This window comes from Mixophyes fleayi, chromosome 2 (assembly GCF_038048845.1).
Source record: "Mixophyes fleayi isolate aMixFle1 chromosome 2, aMixFle1.hap1, whole genome shotgun sequence".
NCBI lineage: Eukaryota > Metazoa > Chordata > Amphibia > Anura > Limnodynastidae > Mixophyes > Mixophyes fleayi.
In genome coordinates, this window is record NC_134403.1 from 373,779,195 (window position 1) to 373,794,784 (window position 15,590).

Below are 15,590 nucleotides of genomic sequence, written 5' to 3' on the forward strand. Positions count from 1 at the left end.
GTCCAGTGGTGCTGTGTCCTGTGCTGTGTCCTGCTGAGTCCAGTGGTGCTGTGTCCTGTGCTCTGTCCTGCTGAGTCCAGTGGTGCTGTGTCCTGTGCTCTGTCCTGCTGAGTCCAGTGGTGCTGTGTCCTGCTGAGTCCAGTGGTGCTCTGTCCTGCTGAGTCCAGTGGTGCTGTGTCCTGTGCTTTGTCCTGCTAAGTCCATTGCTATAAAAAAATTATAAAAAAAAAATTATAAAAAAATTAGTACTGCAACATCTAACTACGTTCACTGTTCCTGCAGTAAAAAGGAATTTCTACTGCAATATCTAACTACGTTCACTGTTCCTGCAGTATAGAAAAATTAGTACTGCAATATTAAACTACGTTCACTGTTCCTGCAGTCAAGAAAAATTAGTTCTGCAATATTTAACTACGATCACTGTTCCTGCAGTCAAGAAAAAATAGTACTGCAATATTAAACTACGTTCACTGTTCCTGCTGTCCAGAAAAATTAGTACTGCAATATTTAACAATGTTCACTGTTCCTGCAGTCAAGAAAAATTAGTACTGCAATATTAAACTACGTTCACTGTTCCTGCAGTCCAGAAAAATTAGTACTGCAATATTTAACTACGTTCACTGTTCCTGCAGTCCAGAAAAATTAGTACTGCAATATTTAACTACGTTCACTGTTCCTGCAGTCAAAAAAAATTAGTACTGCAATATTTAACTACTTTCACTGTTCCTGCAGTCAAAAATTGTTAAAGTGCGCATGTCCTATTTCACCAACATAAGGGTGGGTGGGAGGGCCCAAGGACAATTCCATCTTGCACCTTTTTTGGCATTATGTGCTCTTTGAGGCCTAGCTTTTGAAACTGCCATCCTGTCTGCCACTGCAGTGCCACTCCTAGATGGGCCACGTGTTTGTGCCGCCCACTTGTGTCGCTTAGCTTAGACATCCAGCTACCTGGGTGCAACCTTTTGGCCTAAAAACAATATTGCGAGGTGTTCAGAATAGACTGGAAATGAGTGGAAATGAATATTATTGAGGTTAATAATAGTGTAGGAGTGAAAAAAACCCAAAAAATATGGATTTTAGCACTTTTTATGCTTTTTTTAAAAAAAAAAAATCAGAACCCTAAATCAGAACCAAAACCTTGAATGGGGTGTTTTGGCAAAACCAATCGGAACCCAAAACCTGAAGCTAATCAGAACCCAAAACACGAAAAGTGGCCGGTGCACACCCCTAGTAGAAATGCGTTATTGGACCCACAGCGTCTATGGTAATAAGTAGTCTCAAGGTGTAGCGGGATCTTGGGTTGTATTTAGAAGAACAATAACAGTATTAATTCACTGACGCGTTTCGTTGCTTCGTTAGCGACTTTATCGAAGGGGTCAATGAAGATATAATAACGCATCTCTACTAAAATGATTTACATTTTCTATTTCTCTTGCTAAATACCTGACTCTGAAATAGACCTCTGGCCTCTCAGGAGAACATTACTTACTGTATTTTGGAGGTTTGGGACTTTGTGAATACATATTACAGGATTTATTATGTTCCCATTGCCTGTTATATTATTCTAATTGGAAAGATATTTCTGTTGGAGTCAGTTTTCGATTTGGAGAACTGAATATTTTCATATGAGAGGTTACTCTTAATTACTTTAGAACACTACAGTGTATCATTTTATTATATATATATATATGTTAACCCGTGCATGATACTCATGCATTCTAGTCAAATCAAGCTACTTAAGGTGTTAAAAAGGTTCTTGTCATGCATTTGGGCCTAGCCCAGGCCTCCTCAGGGGAAGAGCGTTACTTCCCGACGTAAGCGCCATTTTTCAACGTGGTTTTGTCCACATGTCACCACCTCATCATTCTTCTCCATCACCTCATCCTTCATTTTCATCGCCACATCTATCCAGATGTCTATCCAGACACAGGGATCTCTCTCAGCTGTCCTGAGTATCACACTCCTCTCACTCTGTCACCCCCGGCAACCACCAACCACTCCCCACTGTCACCCCCAGCAACCACCAACCACTCCCAACTGTCACTTCTCCTTCAAGAAATATATATATATATTTTTTTTAAATCTTTATAAACACTTTTAACAATTAACAAATTAAATTAACAAATTAAAAACATCTTAGTATACCAAATTTCAGCCCTTTCTGAATTTTTTTCCCCACACACACTAAGAATTTAGTAGGTCAGTGTATAACTCCGCCCAGCAGGTGGCGCTGCAGCTTGGTTTTATTTTTTCCACACACACACACAGACAGACTAACACACGCCACTAGACATTTATATTATAGATATAGATATAGATATATATATATATATATATATATATATATATATATATATATATATATATATATATAATTTGTAATTGTGTTTGTGTTTTTTTAATAAATTAGGATTTTATTATATTGGTCACAAGCATGGTTGGTTTTTACAATTCTGTTTTTTTATACAATCTATATCGAGCGCAGTCTTACGCTGTTTATAGTAATTTTGTTATATTTAAGAGAACAGCTGCTGATATAGTTATGTTTCAAGCGTCATTAGGATATTTGGTTGATTATTAATCATTTTGGTGCAATAATTATTTTATTTGGTACCAAAACTCCAGTCGTAATATATACTTTGTGTGTTTTTATGCTGAACTTGTTCAGAGTTGTAATCAGGTCTTCTCCTCGTGTTTAGTGTTCGCAGAGCCGTGGATGAAGATGAGGAGGCCGTTCAGGAGCGTCGCCGAGCCACTCGATGTATCTGGATATCGGGGAAAAAGGGACTGACTGAGAGAGAGGCAGCCGAGCTTATTGTGGAGGAGGCAAGGAGGCTGCTGAAGGAAGACTTGGCGATGATGGGGATTCGATGGAATCCTGATACAAGCTTTGACTCCTCTTTCAGTTCCTCGTCCAGCTCTTCTTTTGTCACAAACTTGGACACTTTCTCTAAGCAAGAGGGAATGTCAGAAAAGGCCTCAACCTCTGCTGGGAAGAATTCAGAAATGAACTCTTTCCCACATGCAAAAAGAAGTAAACAAAGTTCAGGTCCTGACCGTGTGGATATTAAGTTTCAAGGGAAAACCACTCCAGCTGGCAATGTGAATCTGGAGGAGTGTAAGGATACGTTTCCTGGAGGGCCCCCAGAAACCCATACAGAGATTATTATGGATAGATGTAAAGAGAATATTCCTGAACATTTGTCATTAAATGATTCTGAAAGGAGACAAATGAATAGTACAGAGAGCAGATTGTCAGTTCTGGCATTTACTGATGGTGATCAGAAAATTGTGGACAACTCTGTTGACAGTAGAACTTCAGTAATGACCTGTAAAACCCCACAAGGTGATCACTTGGGGAATACTGCACTCGGTACAAACTCCAATCCATGTAGGCTGCCATTTGACCCTAGCGACAATGTAATAGCGCAGGTTCCAGCTGAGATAGTGGATAGTGATGCGAGGACGGTAATAAAAGAGACCGCGGGAGCAGAGGCTGCGAAATTACAAACAATAGAGGTGTCCCTAAACAGTCTAGTAAAGATCACTAACACAGACGTTACAAAAGTTCCAATAACACAACCACCTGATGACTGCCAGCCGCCAGATAGAACCGAAGAACACTCGCCAAGGATCAAAGCTGTTTCTGGACCTGTTCACATACACAATGGGACAATTACCAAAAGTAAAGAGAATGAACCAGCTTCAGAAGAAACAAAACCTCTTGTCTGTGGTGCACGTTCTCCTCAGAACAGCCGGTCACCAGATTTGTATATAGCATCGAGGACCTTTGAGGACAGTTTCCAGTTGGATACTCAGACTGATAAGTTAATACAGCAGCAGGTGGCATCTGAGAGGGAGCCGGGAGTCAGAGATTTGAAGCTAGCAGCTGAGCTGCCGCAACAGTACTCTGACAGGCAAAGCCCTGCTGACACTGTGCTGCTCAGGGACGTAACGTGTGTTAATGTGGTGGAGCCAAGCAAGACTGAAGTAAACCTAAAACAAGAGACTGGGAATTCCATAAATGACCCGTTAAGCTGCTCAAATGATCCTGATGAATGCTTAAAACGGACAGAAATTCAGCCTGAAATTAAGGTCACAGAAAATATCATGGAGCCCAACGGAAATGATTTGTCTCTCACCGATACACAACTCCAGAACTTGTTCCAATCCTGCCATAGCCAGACAACCAAAGAAGAGAGAGATTCACTCCTTGGTGCTGATATTGAAATGCCTCACGGACACAGCCAAGGTTTCACAGATGACCTTTTGGGATGTAATAAAGTGGTAGAAACCAGCATGAACATGAGTGATAGTTTCTTGTTTGACAGCTTCAATGAGGATCTTGGGAACTGTTCTAAACTAGATAAGCCCGGACTGCCCTCACCATCTGACAGCAAGAAAGAAGATATGGATGCTTCGAATCAGGAAGATTCTTCCATCAATGTAATCGTTGAGGAGCAGAACCAACCCTTAAAGTGTGACGAAGCATCAATTATGTTCTCTCAGCTCGATTCCTTCCAAATGGTGGAGGTTCTGGATCATTTGGAGCTACCTCCAGACTTAGGAAGGGAGAAAGAACGCCCAGATAAAATTACCTGTTCAGTAGAAAATGTGGAAGAGAAAGAGCTGGAAATACTTGAAGAGGCGGAAATAATAAGAAATCAGACAGAATGGTCTAATCTGTCATTTAGCATGACTCAAGGGATGAAGGACCTTTTAGATCAGTGGCCAAGTCCTACAGGTAATATCAAGTCTAATTCTGACCCCAGTACTTCTTGTCCTAAGCAGTCTGTTATTGTCAGTGATAAGAGTGAGAGGCACAGCTTCTCTAGGCTGTTTTGTCCAGATCCAGAGGATATCCCCCACACACCATCTAGCAGTCATCGTTTTCTACACGATGAAAATCGGAATTCCACCCCCATTGATGCCTCAGAAAATACAGGGAAACCTAACTCCAGACCTGAGAGCAGGAATGAACTTGTTCCCCCCACACCACCCAGTGAGTGTACATCGGGGAGAATGATCGGGATGTCCGCCTTTAAGCCTGGAACCAAGATGCAAAGAATAGAATCTGTGAGCGGCTCAGTCGTTCGGTCCATGGAGGCAGAGGAGGAGTTTTTTGGGTCTCAAAGTAACGTTTTGGACAATAAGGAGGTTCCTGGGATTGAACCTATTAAAGACACCTCTGTTATAGATGAGGACTTCTCCTTGCAGTTGTCCCAGGACTCCTTCCCTCTCCCCTCATCCAGCTCAGAAGAGTTCAGCATCATTGATGTGTCAAGTGACCAGACTCTCTTTCAGACGTTCCTGAAGGAATGGAAGAGCCAGAAGAAGTTTTCCCTGTCTGTGGCCTGTGAACGTAGAACGCAGCGTCCGACATCCAAGTCGTGCATCGGTGGGAGGTTTAAACAAGGTGAATGTTGTTATTTTCTGCTATAGATCATGAGAATGAGGGAGAGACAAGAAGTACATTCAGTATTTATTTATTTATAAAGGACTAGATAAAACTACTGAAGCCAGAATGATAATTGAATCTTCTGTTATCTCATAGTTCAGTCACCTGGCCAGGCGCAGAGCAAGGATGATGGCCTCTCCATCCAGGGCTGGGATGACGTTCTGCTGGTGGGCCTGGCTGTATGCTGGGGAGGGAAAGATGCCTATTACCTGTCCTTACAGAGCGAGCAGGACCTGTCCGGTATGTGTGTGTGCTGCCATCAAACCACTGTCCTGTGTGGGGTTGTTAGGGTCTTCATTGTCTGGCTGTAAAATTGCATCAGATGAAGTTTATATGGACATCGGCTGACCCCAATGCGTCACCCGTTCAGATCGTGTTTGGCCCAGTTGACCGCACATGTGGTTGTTCAGAGATTAGGCGAACAACAAGATTGCATAATATGACCAGATTTTGAGTCTCGGGTTCTCATTAGTGATAGGAGGGTATGGTGATACTTCGTTACACTTTACTTTTCAACAAATGTGTAGTTAAAAGTCAACAGTACATTATACCTTCCTGAAGTACAGGGCTTCCTCCTAATACCACCGGCCTAAAACATAAACCAATACTGGTAATATACTTTAATGTACTTTTGTAGAGAAAATAAATAGACCTTGCAGTAAGGGCGCATGGTGTTATAAAGAGGGAGCACTGTATATAGAAATTGTCTACCATGAATAGAACCTGCCATACTTTCTACACCAAGGTGGATCTACCTTATGCCCCTAACAGTGCCACCTAGTGGCCATTTAATCATGGTGAATGCGGGAATTGATTACAACCAGCAATAACAAGCGAAGCTATAGTAAATAAGTCAACTTCCAGAATAAATTGTATCCTGAACATAATAAACCTGTCTGTGCTCTTTGTAGACATCAGCTCTAGCCTCGCTCCCCCTCCGCTTGACCAGAGCCTGTCAGTGAAGGAGCGGCTGTGGTACCTCCAGACCACGTTGCAGCAGACCAGTCCCCCTGAGCAACTGAGCACCATCGTCATGTATAACTTCATCGAGCAGTACAAAGCTCTCCTCCTGGGCTGCAGAGTCTCCGTCACAGGACACTTCCAGGACCCAAAGGTTCTACAGCTTCTATTAAATATGAAATCACCATTCAGCTTCCTGCCTGCCCCATTCCTGGGTGTCTGCAAAATAATCCCAGTAACTGCAGAAATGTCTAAATTCCCCGGGATTTATTATTTGATTTACATTCACTTTTTACAATATTTTTTTTAGTAGTGCCCAGCAGGACTGGATCTGTGTGCAGCTACATTAATGATGGAATGAACAGATCCTATGTGATCTTGTACATGTTTGTAAATGTGTCTGTTTTTCAATCTGAATCTTTAATCATTCTCTTCCTGTTTCCTGTCATAATGACAATGGCTCCATTATGCAGGTCAAAGGAAGTAGATAGCGGACTTGTAATGATCTAGGTCACCTAGTCCAGTGTTGCACATCCAATAGGATCCCAGATTCTGTCTGTGGGCACTTTAATGGTCGGATATGTAATATATTCTATAGGGAACCTCTTGTCTCATGTACATTTGGCTGCACTCATCTAGTCAGATCCTTATTGATGTTTCCTTCCTCTCACACAGATAACAGGTCAGGATCCTGGCCGCCTTCTGCTTATTACGTCTGTAGATAACACTTTACCACAATACAGATGTACGTTTGATATCTCAGTAACTTTTCTCCCCATAGCTTTGTGTCTTTTGTCTATAGAGCATAGACTAAGCTGCAGAATCTGGGAAACAGAGCATCTTATATCACCGGATCACACTCATCCAATACCAAATCATGACCGATAAACACTTTTTTTTGTGTCCCTTTTTCCTCTGTGACTGTATACAAATATATATGTAGGTGTTTCCTATTTGTGTCTAATATCTCTTCCGGAGGCCACCCAAGTTGTGATTTTATTGGGCAGTTTGGTTTTGAGTGACTCCGATTATTTTAAATTATCTGACGTAATTTTGATTGGCACATAGAGGGGATCCTGTCTCCTGATAGGTGGTAATATTGTGCTACCTGCGATCTGCCAAACAACTGCCCTGGTCAGATCCTGAAACATTATTCCGAGAAGTAAGCTGCTTTGGAACCTAGTTTGTTTTCTGTTTTTATATTGGAATTTGGGGATGTTAATGAAAACTGGTGCACAACAGGTGCTGTAACCCATAACAACCCATCTGATGGTCATTTCCCTAATATAACATAACAGAGAGAGAACATCTATGTACGATTAATTACATCCCCTGTTTTTCTCCTGAATTCATAACTGCTCCTGTTTTTCACAAGTTGTAGTATCTGTTGCTCTTTTCTACTTTCTACTTTTCTCTTCTGATAGTGGTTTCTGTCGCTGTCGTCTGTTTCTCTCTCACGTGTTTCAGTCCCTCCTACAATGGTTCATTATTATAGTTCATATTACGTCTTGTCCTCATTTTTTGTGGAAGTTCCACTTGTCACTCTTCCTCCCCCCAACAACTGAGGATTTTACATTTGTAATTAGGATTCTGGCTGCAGATCTGTTCTCTGCTTCCCACGACTGATAAGGAACGGAGTGCAACACACTAACTAGTTGGAATCATCTCAGGATTAAGTCTGAGCTCACTCTGCAATCAGTTTATCTGTGTTAAGGGTTATTGGATTATCATCAAAGGCAGGAGGCCATACAGATGTAGCAGCATGTAATTAACCACTACACATCTTTCCCCCGCCAGCGAGACCAGACTATTAAATACAACCTGCTCATCCTAACCCCGTATGATCCTCTCCATAGCGCTGAGCGTTAGATGGCATTATCATAGAGCCCTGGGAAAAAGATGTTTTCTCGCTAACCTTCAGTGCTGTATATAAGCACATCATCAGGGATGCAGTCATTGGTCTTCAGAAACATTAAGAATGAAGTGTAGATGAGACTGATTCATGGAGTATGTATCTTTTCCTACGCAATTTTTATATAACAACTAGGAAACATTGTTACAGCTGCCACTGTTTTAGTTTAACAAGATATATAACGTTCCCTACCCACTATCCAGTAATTTGAAGTTTAGGAATAGAAGAACTTCTTGCTGCCCAAACGCTGGTTTTACTGGGTTGACTTTGTCACTGTGACTGGAAGAAGTTGAGATTATTGTGTCGCTCCGTCTGTCGCTGATCCTATACCGTCAGGTCCAGCGACTTCACCCAAGTGTCCAGATCTATGGTCCGATTAGTGTCCGTACATCGTCCCTCGAAGTCTCCATCTGACCCATTCAATACATTTTAGTGTCTTTTTTTATACCCATACACGTTGGGCCTGATTCATTAAGGAAAGTTAAGCAAAAAATTGAGTAAGTTTTGTTACTCAAGTTTTCTGGATAAAACCATGTTACAATACAAGGGGTGCAAATCAGTTTATTATTTTGCACATAAGTTAAATACTGGCTGTTTATCATGTAGCGTACAAATACTTGATAGCTTATTTGTACACTGAAATTTAAAGTTGATTTAGGACATGGCCTACCCCAAATATGAATCTGGCATCACATTTTACATTTATCTCCCCCTCCAATGCAACATGGTTTTGCCTTACTTACTGTTGCTTAACGTTCCTTAATGACAGGCCCGTTGTGATTTGCTTTCAGTCATGTCTAATTCAGACTCTGACAGCTGGTTACAGCCAGTAGGAGAACAAGTATTGAATCTGAATGTCTTCTGGTAAAGAGCCTAATTTGTGTGGTAAGGAGTCAAATCATTTTCCTGCAGTTACTGGAACATTTCATACATTGGTGGTATGGGGGAAACCTCCAGATATATAGAACTCATGATAATTATGTTGCTTGGGTGGCAGCACTGTCTTCTGAGTGCTTTATGTTGTCCACATATGTGAGGCACCAAGAGGAAGAGAAGAGGTCCGAATGTGTCCGCTTTTCTAGGGACATAATACAATAAAAATAATATGTTACATTACTGTCCATTGGAAATCAATCGGCAAATTAAGTTTTGTTCAGCGTCAACTTGTTCTTAATTTTTCCAGACCCTAAAATGTATAGGGGTAAAGTTGTATGAATGCTAAGTGTGGTGACTGTATAATCTTCTATCTTGTAATGACTTCTTGTTTTGTAGGTGGCTTGTTGGTTACTAGACCCAGGCTCCAAAGAACGAACTCTTCACAACATGGTAGCAAACTTCCTTCCAAATGAGCTCCCCCTGCTGGACGGAGTGGGAACTGGGCAGGGAGTTCAGAGCCTAGGACTCAGTGCTAGCTGTGACCAGTCGGGGCGCTACAGAGCAGCCATAGAGTCTGTTCTTGTTTTTAGCACAATGAACAAACTACACAACTTGTTAGAGAAGGATAAACTGCAAGGTAACGACCTGCTACTAATGGCTGTGAATATAATTATTTACTGACAGAACCGTGATGTAACTGCACACACGTGTTAACGCATTTCGCCACCCTCAGATGTCTTCTCCAAGATGGAGATGCCTTCCCAGTACTGCCTGGCTCTCCTGGAACTGAACGGTATTGGGTTCAGCACAGAGGAGTGTGAGATGCAGAAACACATCATGCAAGCCAAGCTGAATGAGACGGAGGTCCAGGCGTACCAGCTGGCCGGACACAGCTTCTCCTTGACTAGTCCCGATGACGTCGCTCAGGTACTGGTGGAATTTTATTTGGCTTCTTAGAAAAATGGGCGGCAACTGGAATCTCAGAAAGGAACGAGAAAGATTCTCTGTAGTCATAGAAGTAAATATGTCTTGTGACTTCTCGACGCATCTGAGCGAGACAAGCGTCTCTTCGGCTGGTTTTTACTAGTTTAATAGTGCACAGGTCCACAATTTCGGCAGATGATTTACTGCTACTTCTGTGAGAGCGCAAGTTTCCGGTCATGTTCCTCATATGTTTGCTGTTGTTATAGTTTTATGTCTTGCACTTGTTTAGGTGCTGTTCATTGAACTTAAACTCCACCCCAATGGAGATCTGAAAGGGCAGGGAAACAAGAAGACGTTGGGGTACACAAGGAGAGCAGCGGTGACGGGGAACAGAGTTCGGCTTAGCAAGCAGTTCAGTACTACAAAGGTACAATAATCTGAGTATTATGTGTGAAATGACACCGTGTCAGTGAGACAGACACTTTCCAATCATTATTCTGTCCCACTGTCTGTCCACATTGTTCTTCTTTTTGTTTAAAAGTTTGCGGATAATTTCTCAGTTTACCTCCAGCACTAAAACACTGAGACACCTACATGAAATACAAGGGAAGTGGGGCTGTAAGTAACTAGATGTGATTTTTTGTTGTGTGTGTTATAGTTTATAGAATTACATAATAACTGGATAATGACAAAAAGACCTTTACAGCATTGTTGTTGAGTTTTGTCCAGTAGTGGAACCACACATCTCTGTCGGATAATAAATGTTTTCTTGTCCTTGTTATCAGGATGTTCTGGAGAAATTGAAACCTCTGCACCCTCTTCCTGGTCTGATCCTGGAATGGAAGAGAATCACTAATGCCATGACGAAGGTCGTCTTCCCATTACAGAGAGAGAAGAGTTTCAGTCCATCTCTGTGCATGGAACGAATCTACCCGATCTCCCAGACCCACACCGCCACAGGTACCCCTTGTCCCATAGCCACACCGCCACAGGTACCCCTTGTCCCATAGCCACACCGCCACAGGTACCCCTTGTCCCAGAGCCACACCGCCACAGGTACCCCTTGTCCCAGAGCCACACCGCCACAGGTACCCCTTGTCCCAGAGCCACACCGCCACAGGTACCCCTTGTCCCAGAGCCACACCGCCACAGGTACCCCTTGTCCCAGAGCCACACCGCCACAGGTACCCCTTGTCCCAGAGCCACACCGCCACAGGTACCCCTTGTCCCAGAGCCACACCGCCACAGGCACCCCATGTCCCAGAGCCACACCGCCACAGGCACCCCATGTCCCAGAGCCACACCGCCACAGGCACCCCATGTCCCAGAGCCACACCGCCACAGGCACCCCATGTCCCAGAGCCACACCGCCAAAGGCACCCCATGTCCCAGAGCCACACCGCCACAGGCTCCCCATGTCCCAGAGCCACACCGCCACAGGTACCCCTTGTCCCAGAGCCACACCGCCACAGGTACCCCTTGTCCCAGAGCCACACCGCCACAGGTACCCCATGTCCCAGAGCCACACCGCCACAGGCACCCCATGTCCCAGAGCCACACCGCCAAAGGCACCCCATGTCCCAGAGCCACACCGCCACAGGCTCCCCATGTCCCAGAGCCACACCGCCACAGGTACCCCTTGTCCCAGAGCCACACCGTCACAGGCACCCCATGTCCCAGAGCCACACCGCCACAGGCTCCCCATGTCCCAGAGCCACACCGCCACAGGCACCCCATGTCCCAGAGCCACACCGCCACAGGCTCCCCATGTCCCAGAGCCACACCGCCACAGGCTCCCCATGTCCCAGAGCCACACCGACACAGGCACCCCTTGTCCCAGAGCCACACCGCCACAGGCTCCCCATGTCCCAGAGCCACACCGCCACAGGCTCCCCATGTCCCAGAGCCACACCGCCACAGGTACCCCTTGTCCCAGAGCCACACCGCCACAGGCACCCCATGTCCCAGAGCCACACCGCCACAGGCACCCCATGTCCCAGAGCCACACCGCCACAGGTACCCCTTGTCCCAGAGCCACACCGCCACAGGCACCCCATGTCCCAGAGCCACACCGACACAGGCACCCCTTGTCCCAGAGCCACACCGCCACAGGCTCCCCATGTCCCAGAGCCACACCGCCACAGGCTCCCCATGTCCCAGAGCCACACCGCCACAGGTACCCCTTGTCCCAGAGCCACACCGCCACAGGCACCCCATGTCCCAGAGCCACACCGCCACAGGCACCCCATGTCCCAGAGCCACACCGCCACAGGCACCCCATGTCCCAGAGCCACACCGCCACAGGTACCCCTTGTCCCAGAGCCACACCGCCACAGGCACCCCATGTCCCAGAGCCACACCGCCACAGGCACCCCATGTCCCAGAGCCACACCGCCACAGGCTCCCCATGTCCCAGAGCCACACCGCCACAGGCACCCCATGTCCCAGAGCCACACCGCCACAGGCACCCCATGTCCCAGAGCCACCTCGCCACAGGCACCCCATGTCCCAGAGCCACACCGCCACAGGTACCCCATGTCCCAGAGCCACACCGCCACAGGCACCCCATGTCCCAGAGCCACACCGCCACAGGCACCCCATGTCCCAGAGCCACACCGACACAGGCTCCCCATGTCCCAGAGCCACACCGACACAGGCACCCCATGTCCCAGAGCCACACCGTCACAGGCACCCCATGTCCCAGAGCCACACCGCCACAGGCACCCCATGTACCAGACACAATGCCTGCTGGTATGTTGTTACAGATAGGTGTCTTTTCTTTGATTAATTGTATTGTTTTACCTTATTACTGAGATTAAAGGTAATGTGCAGCCCTTTCGAAGGATTGAGGGCCGCACCGTGCGGCCTCTGAAGTGTATCAGGTTGCCCATCACCGATTGACCTCTGCCCCTCAATAGATTTCTTGTGGCCCCTGAGACCATCAAAATACTTTTATTATATAAAGATTAATAATCATTTGTATGACATTTTTAATACAGTGACAAAAGACTTCAGGTTTTGGTAATAAGCATGTACTTAACCCAACAACAGCGCTGGTACACTGTACTGTTATCTGTGTGCAGTCTGCTGAACGGAGCGTATAGGAGACACAGTGCTACAAATGTATTTAGTATTTGTCGGATAACGGATTCTTCCAATAGAGTAATAATCATTATTCTTACATACTAACCAGTCAGCACTGCCTAATTAATCCAGTATTTCCACACTTACAGGTCGGGTGAGTTTTACTGAGCCAAATATCCAAAATGTACCCAAAGATTTTGAGATTGAAATGCCCCGTTTGGTGGGGGAGAGCCCTCCCTCACAGGGTCCAGGATCATCTGCCCTTTCAAAGCATCGGTAAATCTTAAATCAAATTTAAATTCCATAAAGATGTATAAAAACAATTCGAAAAATATCAACGAAATGTGCTTGATGTCTTATTTCCAAATACAAATATAATTACCATCTAATTATAATAAAGGGGATAATGTATCACTTCCTATGGTTTATACGGACATTGGATGTCACCATGGGGTTCCATAACCATTTTCTTGCCTTAAACCTCATGTAAAGACTTCTATTATCCTTATAATCTATGCAGCCATGGTAATAAAAATAGTGTATTCTTAGAATACTTATGAGGCATATTGGTTGCAATGCTGTTGGGGGAAAAGTGGGGTTAAATAAAATGAAATTAAAGTTACTGAAAAGTAATAGGAAGTGATGTGAGAAATATACTGTATTCAAGTACTCGCTGTTTTCACTATCATTGTGCCTGAAGCAACTTTTTATGCTCAAAGGATGCTGTTAATTTACTTCAGTCCACGTGACTCATTCTGTAAGTGTCAGGATGGAATGAGCTGTGTATGGGTAGTATGGACAAAAGTATTTGGCCACACCTGTTAATTATTGAATTAAGATGTTTCAATCAGACCCGTTGCCGGAGGTGTATAACATCAAGCACCAGCCATGCTGTCTCCATTCGCAAACATTTGTGATACAAAATGGGTTGTTCTGAAGAGCTCAGGGACTTCCAGCGTGGTACAGTGATATATGCCACCTTTTTAATAAGGTTTGTGAAATTTCATCCCTGCTGGATATTTTTAGAAAGTGGAAGTGTTTAGGAACAACAGCAACTCAGCCACGAAGCGGAAGACCACGTAAAATCACAGAGCAGGGTCAACAACTGCCAAGGCGCATGGTGCGTAAAAGTCGTCAACGCTCTGCTGATTCCATAGCTGAAGAGTTTCGAACTTCCACTGGCATTAATGTAAGCACAAAATCTGTGCGGTGGAAGCTTAATGAAATGGGTTTCCATGGCCAAGCAGCTGCATGCAAACTTCACATCACCAAGACCAATGACAGGCGTCGCATGGAGTGGTGTAAAGCACATCGACACTAGACTGTGGAGCAATGGAAACATGTTCTGTGGGGCGACTGTGCCCCAGTGCACAAAACAAGGACTACAAAAGATATGGTTTGATGAGTTCAGTGTGGAACAACCTGACTGGCCCGCACAGAGCCCTGACCTCAACCCCATCGAACATCTTTGGGATGAACTGGAACGCAGATTGCGAGCCAGGTCATCCAACATCGGTGCTTGATCTCATAAATGCTCTACAGAATGAATGGGCACAAATTCGCCACAGAAACACTCCAATATCTTGTGGAAAGTCTTCCATGAAGAGTGGAAGCTGTTATCACTGCAAAAGGGGGACCAACTCCATATTAAAGGGGTGTAGTATGTATTAACAGTGCTTTAAACACCGACAGTGTATGCCCCGACATAAACAATCCGAATTATAACACACCGACATGTCAAATACACAGACTTATGTATACACAGACACACCACAGTTCCAATGTGAGGAGAGCCTGACACTTTAAAATTACGTCAGATTGAACTGCGACTTCCATATTTAAAGCGGCAATGCAACGGACCAGGGATAGAATCATGTAATGTAAGAATGAACTTTAATCCTAACCCTAAGGATAATTATAATGGTACAGTAAAGTTCATACTTACATGATGCTACATCTGGTTGCATTGCCGCTTTAAATATGGAAGTCGCAGTTCAATCTGACGTAATTTTAAAGTGTCGGGCTCTCCTCGCATCGGAACTGTGGTGTGTCTGTGCATACGTAAGTCTGTGTTGTTGACATGTCGGTGTATTTTGATTCGGATTGTTTATATCGGTGTAAACGCTGTCGGTGTTTACAGCATCGTTAAACTGACTACCACCGTATTAAAGTATATGTATTTGAATCCAATGACATTACAGTCCCTGTTGGTGTAATGGTCAAGCGTCCGAATTCTTTTGTCCATATTGTGTATATGTCGCAAGTTTTCTGTTTTTGTAGAAGTACATTTAACATATAGTGTACGTAGCAGCTCGCCTGACCAAAATAGACTCCTGAGTGCTTGCACCAGGTTACAGAATATAATCGCTCTCTGCT

The 15,590-nt window shown here is 44.6% G+C and overlaps 1 protein-coding gene across 4 annotated transcripts in view; it reads left to right on the plus strand.

The window, feature by feature from the left end:
• POLQ (DNA polymerase theta) overlaps positions 1-15,590 on the plus strand; it is a 53,719-nt gene that overhangs the window by 31,763 nt on the left and 6,366 nt on the right. For 3 of the 4 annotated variants that reach the window (XM_075197454.1, XM_075197455.1, XM_075197453.1), the window contains exons 17-24: positions 2,700-5,416; positions 5,555-5,698; positions 6,370-6,572; positions 9,603-9,843; positions 9,940-10,133; positions 10,420-10,557; positions 10,916-11,090; positions 13,364-13,490. In XM_075197454.1, the coding sequence (XP_075053555.1) occupies positions 2,700-5,416; positions 5,555-5,698; positions 6,370-6,572; positions 9,603-9,843; positions 9,940-10,133; positions 10,420-10,557; positions 10,916-11,090; positions 13,364-13,490 (3,939 nt within the window). The remainder of the gene's footprint in view (positions 1-2,699; positions 5,417-5,554; positions 5,699-6,369; positions 6,573-9,602; positions 9,844-9,939; positions 10,134-10,419; positions 10,558-10,915; positions 11,091-13,363; positions 13,491-15,590) is intronic. The other variant, XM_075197456.1, reaches the window with a different exon arrangement.